Source organism: Lolium rigidum, chromosome 3, assembly GCF_022539505.1.
Source record: "Lolium rigidum isolate FL_2022 chromosome 3, APGP_CSIRO_Lrig_0.1, whole genome shotgun sequence".
NCBI classification, from domain to species: domain Eukaryota; kingdom Viridiplantae; phylum Streptophyta; class Magnoliopsida; order Poales; family Poaceae; genus Lolium; species Lolium rigidum.
The window spans coordinates 158450829-158456785 of NC_061510.1; the positions used below are offsets into that span (position 1 = coordinate 158450829).

The 5957-nt window shown below is 44.5% G+C and overlaps 1 protein-coding gene across 1 annotated transcript; it reads right to left on the reverse strand.

Moving 5' to 3' along the window:
- Nucleotides 1–2156: 2156 nt before the first annotated feature.
- Nucleotides 2157–5650, reverse strand: LOC124698501. The gene is made up of 6 exons (XM_047230984.1): nt 5567–5650; nt 4206–4441; nt 3868–4126; nt 2806–2985; nt 2565–2720; nt 2157–2461 (listed from the first exon to the last, which is right to left on the reverse strand). Exons 1-6 carry the CDS (start codon nt 5633–5635, stop codon nt 2288–2290), a joined length of 1074 nt encoding a protein of 357 aa, XP_047086940.1. The 5' UTR covers nt 5636–5650; the 3' UTR covers nt 2157–2287.
- Between the last annotated feature and the right edge of the window lie 307 nt (nt 5651–5957).

The window sequence follows — 5957 nt, forward strand, 5'->3', positions numbered from 1 at the left end:
TTCATTTGGAGAAATTCGCAACGGCCCTTCGCTTGCGATGGCCTTGGCTAGAGTGGAAAGACCCCTCCAAGATTTGGGTTGGCTATGGAAGTCCATGCTCCGAAGACGACATGGAGATCTTTTATGCGGCAACCACGATTACCTTGGGAAATGGGAAGAAGACCCCCTTTTGGCAAGCCCCTTGGCTTCATGGTAGAAAGCCGATCAACGTCGCCCCTCTCATATATGCGGTGTCCAAGAGAAAGAATTGGAAGGTGTCGCTTGCTATGAATGGCGAGGCGTGGATTAGCAAAATCAATTTGACGCTTCCTTCTCCTTAGACCACTTCTCACAATTTGTCGACCTTTGGTCCCTTATCTCCACCATCAACCTCACCCCCGAGGTGGAGGACAACATCACTTGGAGGCTTACCCCGAGCGGGAACTACACGGCAAAGTCGGCTTATGAACTACAACTTCTAGGGTCAACCGCCTCGCCCATGAACAAGACGATATGGAAGGCATGGGCGCCGCCCAAGGTTAAATTCTTTGCATGGCTTGCCAACCAAGGTAGAATTTGGACGGCCGACCGCTTGGCCAAACGAGGTTGGCCTAATTGTGGCCTTTGCCCCCTTTGCAAACAATGTACGGAATCCACCGAGCATCTTTTTGTCCATTGCCGCTTCACCATCCGCCTTTGGGGTCTCGTCAAAGATTGGTTGGGGCTCACCTCCCTCAATGCCACACAATGGACGGGCTTGGATACGCAAGGTTGGTGGAATTTCATGGCAGGCGGAGGGATGCCACACCGCAAGGCAATGGCAACCATCACCTTGTTGGTATCATGGGAGGTTTGGAACGAGAGAAATGCTAGTCTTCCGCTCTAAGAGTGCGCCGGCGCAAGTAGTCTTCGATAAGATTAGAGGCGAGGCCCGTATTTGGGTGTTAGCGGGAGCTAAGAGCTTGAGTAACTTGATGCCGCGAGAGTAATCCTTTTGTAATAAGATCCGACCCGTTTGTAACCGTATGCTCTTTTCATGCTAAACCCTCTTCTTAATTAATAGATTGGGGCAAAGCTTTTGCCCCCGTTTCAAAGAAAAAAAAAAGTGGCCTCCTTAGTCTATGCGAACATTTCTTTAGCTGGCCGGTTTGTGTGAATTATCAAGCTCAATCATACGGAGCGGGGTATAGCGGGTTGTGGCCCAAGAAACATATAGGGGGAGTGACATGAAGACTGAGTTGTAGCCCACGAGTGTTGTGGAATTAAAATTGTGTTTCAAAGTTCTAGCAAGGCTAGATAATTCAGAAAGTCATACAAGGAGGCGTGTTGTACGCTGCTTCAAATATACAGAACACGCAAGATATATAGTAAAATAATGCCTGGTTCAAGATTTTTGCAGAAATTTTCAGGGTATATTGCAAAATAATGCCTGGTTCAAGATTTGTGCAGAAAATTTTCAGGTTGCCTGGTTCAGATTATGTGGGGGCGATATAGTTCCACAACAACTCTAGCAGCCGGGAACAATTCAACAAAGAACGACTCAACCGATGTACCAGTACCAGTGACCTACCAATAGCAATATAGAATGCATTTTTAGTTTTCTTCTTATCTCCGTCTATGTCGACAGGCAACATCGATGTTTGACTAGTTAATTTAACCAATATGCAGACGTAGCTATTTTGACGAGTCGTCTTTAGTTAAATGGGAAACCCAACGAAATGCATGAATCTGAAAGAGACGTTACACCGTCTGAAACCTCCCTCATACTTTTTTAAACATCAGGCTCCATGGACGGAGCCAGCTTTCGACCTTGAGTGGGCAAAATGGTGTAGTAAACTTCACGAGGGGGGCAGAGTAAGCTAAATCAACAAGAAATTACAGTTCTAGTGAGTAGTGTTCTTTATAAAATCCAAACCATGGGGGTGACTAAGCCCCCCTCGTCCCCCTTTGTCTCCGTCCCAGTCAGGCTCGACGAGCCCAACTTTGACATCCCTGTACTTATGACCAGTTCTCAGTACCTTCTGTAGACATGCATCTGTGCAAGTGGAAATCGTAAAGATCTCTTATGCAGTTATGCAAGGCTATGATGCAAGAAACTGAAGCTTCAGAGTCAGTTACACAGAAAAGATGGGAAAAAATAACGGAATTAGTGCTACCTATCAAAGAACTAGTGAGCCGCCGTGAAAACCCCGCCATTCCTCATGTCAAAACTTTTGCCAGGCATGTCAAAGCTAGCTATTTAAGAAAGAAAGGAAAAGTAACACGCAAAAGACAATATCTACACCAGAAATGTGCAGACAGAACAATGTCATATTCTGTAGTCAGCATCCAAGAAACTCTCAAATTGGGTACCATTCAGAGCATTATAGACTTCATCCCAGTTTTCAATTTGATCAGAAAGTGGTTTCGTGTGTATCTTCACGTGCCGGCTGACTAGTTTCCTCGTCGGCACTTTAAGGAAATCCAAGACATCAACAAGCTTCTGCAGGTACAGGTTACGTAATATTCATTAGCAAGCTAAAACAAATCAACAACCATATAGTATAACACAACGACCTGCAACAGATTAATCAAGGGTAACTCACTGTTCTGTTTTGGATAAGATCCTCGTAGTACACTGTGATGTGGCGGGTGCTCTTTAGGTTTTCAAGAGCATTACGAGTGTAGTCATTTGCCTTTTTCAGTGTCCCGATCAGTGTTGTTGTGTTGAGCCTGGGCTTATATTTTGCAAGTATATTCGCCTACAAAATAGAAGGTGCATTTTCATTCAGAAACTGCAAAAAATCAGACAGGGGAGTGGAAACTTATGTTATCATGAAGCACTACCTCATCTTTTGTGTGAACATGGGCCTTATGTTTCCCATTCAACTGCTTAAGGTATCTGTCATGATTGTTTGCTAGTTGCGATACCATCTGACGGAGGAGATTCCTTCTGAACAGAAATATCGCAGAGACTCCTCTTTGGTTGAAGTAATCAACTATTTGCGCGTGATTTGCCATAAGACCCTGAGGAGATATATTGTCAGGAGAATCCTTATTCAGCTTAAGAATTAAGTTGGGTGCATGATTTATAAATTAACATGTCTACCGACAGACAATAATTAGACTATTGTGTTGAAGTCTTGAAGGAAAAGTAGAAATACTGTGTGCAGTGGTATGCTGCCAATGGAGATCGTAAGAATCCATATATGCACTCTACTTAATAATCTCAGATAACAGCAATTGTACTTTGTTTTAGCTTGGAGGATCTCGACAACATCATTTCCCAGAATCCTGATATCTTTAGAAAAACTTTATAATCGTTTGTGACCGCATGCAGCGTTCCACACACAAGAGAACCAACATTTCAATGGAATCAAACAACCATATAAGAAATGGACTACACATGGCACTGTAATCATAAGATTGTTAGGCTCTAGTTAGCGTGAATATAAATGTGGGCATTCATAGAAATCATGGACTGTCTAGTTGATATGTTCGAGTAAGGTAACTGTATTTTGATATTTTTCGCGATCAAGTTAACTATGGAGTGGTTGAGATAAATAAAGAGAAACTTAGTATCAACTTTCTTTTGAATAGAAAATGTTAGAACACTACGAAAAATTAGACCGAGAGACCTACACTGATGATGTTCAGGGTTAACATATTCTAGATTCCCCTGAGAAGAATCAGGTTGCATGAATGCAGACAACAGTGCATTCACAGAATGCAATGCACGAATTCATAACTAGCAAGCAGACCCTTCTTCGTTATTTGCTAAGCATGAAATACACTAATCAGATCAAAGTCACAAGCATCTCAAACAAACATGTGGATATTGGTTTTGATAGCAAATCGACAACCGTGCCTACAAACAGAAATGAAGCATAAAAGTGATCAAGTCATCACCTGATTAAGCATCCATTTGAAGCCAACAGCAGCAGTACACTCATCCTTGGAAGCACTACTATTCCAATCAAGATTATAAACCTTATCCATTGTCTTTGTTATAGATGAAATGTTATTTCTCCTCTCTTTATTCGAGAAGATCTCTCCATTAGAGCTAACATTGATGTGACTGTTTAGAAGAGTCTCAAACCAGCCACTTCCAGATCGCTGCGATGAGATAATTGCAAAGTACCGGACAGGAGTACACATGCACTCTTTCCTAGAAAAATAAAATTGCAATCAGACAATTACGCAAGAGAAGTGTAGATAGCGTAAACAAGCTGTAGAAAAATTATCACCTGCTGTAATTCAGTGGTTGTGGATAATGCACAAAGTGAACCTCAGAAGGAGGCACCGAGGACTTATTGCAGTGCTGTTCCGCGACTTGGATCTTCACTATCCTTGACCAGCTGTCGCTTCCCAGTTGCCGCATACACATTGAGCAAATAAACACCCCACAGATCATTGTCATGGAGAAAACAACCATTCTCAGGGCGAGGGGCGACTTCTTTGGAGCCTTCAAAATCAGTGTGTCCTGCAAAGCAGTCCCGATCAGCACAAGTTTTAAACAAAGTATTATCTTGCTCGAGGCCACTGGAATTGTAAATCGGACAACTTTTTTCCATTCTTAAGCATTAATTGTATCACTTGAAGAAATCGGGTGTATATTTCCAGTAAACAGAGATTACGACATGTGAAACATCAATTCATGCTTGATAGAGAAGATGGAACAAGATGCCAAAAGCTATCTGGTCCTTAACCCACTTGTGGTTCCCCCAAAAAAGATGTTAATTGGCCCATGTAGAGATGTGTACTAAGTAGTAGTATTCTAGTTGGCGCCCCGTTAGCAATAATAATGCAACATAAGACAAGGACCGAAGAGCCTTGCTGATGTGCAGTACAAAGTGTACAAGTCTTGACAAGTGCGTGGAAAATGCAAGGAGCTAGTCGTACAGATTTAGCGGCGGAAAACTAGAAACAAGTCGAGAAGACGCAGTTTCCCCGAAAAAAACAAAGGGGGAGTCAGATCCCAAAGTAGGAGCTGGTGAGTATGAAACTACTGTGAACAGGATGACCAAATGAACGGCTGTCTCCAAAGTAGTTTTAGCCAACGGAGGCAGCAATGAATACGGAAATTAAACACGAGACTTGCTTAACTTGTGGCACCAACAGAAACGCTTGGATCAAGTACACTTAATAACTAGGGTAGTACGGAACAAAGCTGGATCTAGTAGGAAACTTGGATCCAAAAGAAGAAACGGAATGTCCGAAAGTAAAAGCTAACCTGTTGCTATGAGCTAGGTAGAGTACATAACAGCGGTAATAAACAATTTGTAAAACAAAAAAAAGGGAGCACTAAACTGGAAAAGGATTAAAAACGGTGTGCCTAACATTTTGGATCAGTCGTCCCTGTAAACCGCAACGCACGGCGCTAATTAAGTAGAGCATAAACAAAAGCACTTTCTCCTGCCCTGCGCCAGGAGAAGCAGCAGCAGCTGAAATGCCGCCCAAACTAACGAATCCCTGCTCTAACCAAGAAGTTTCATATGCCTGAGCTGGAATGCTAGAACTAGCGCACGATTCAGATTTCAGGAGGAAAGGCGGACCCAAAATCCGTATGAGGGGTGGCTGGATGCGGCGGGGCTGATTGAAATCTCACCTTGTTTGCGAAGTGGTAGCTCCATTCCTCGCATTCGGCGGGCTTGTCCTCCCCTTTGGAGCCCCCCATCGCGTCAAGCAAGAGGCCACTGGAACCGCGCCGCTCTCCAGCCAAAACAGGGGCCGGCCTCCTTTACTGCGCCACCGCCGGCCGGTATGCCCGTCCGCCGCCGAAGCCTCACGGGCGCATTAACTAACTCGGGCCGCGCCGGGAGATGGGAAGAGGCGGGTGGTCTTTCTTGTAGCAGATGGCGGTGCCGACGGCGCCGGAGTCGCGGGCGGAGGGGCCAATGAGGTGTGTGTCGTCAGTGTGCGCGTTTGCAGGAGGACTGGAGGAGGCAGGCAGCTGCTGCTGGGCTCGCGTCGCGTGTTGGTGCCTTTGGGCGTTTCCG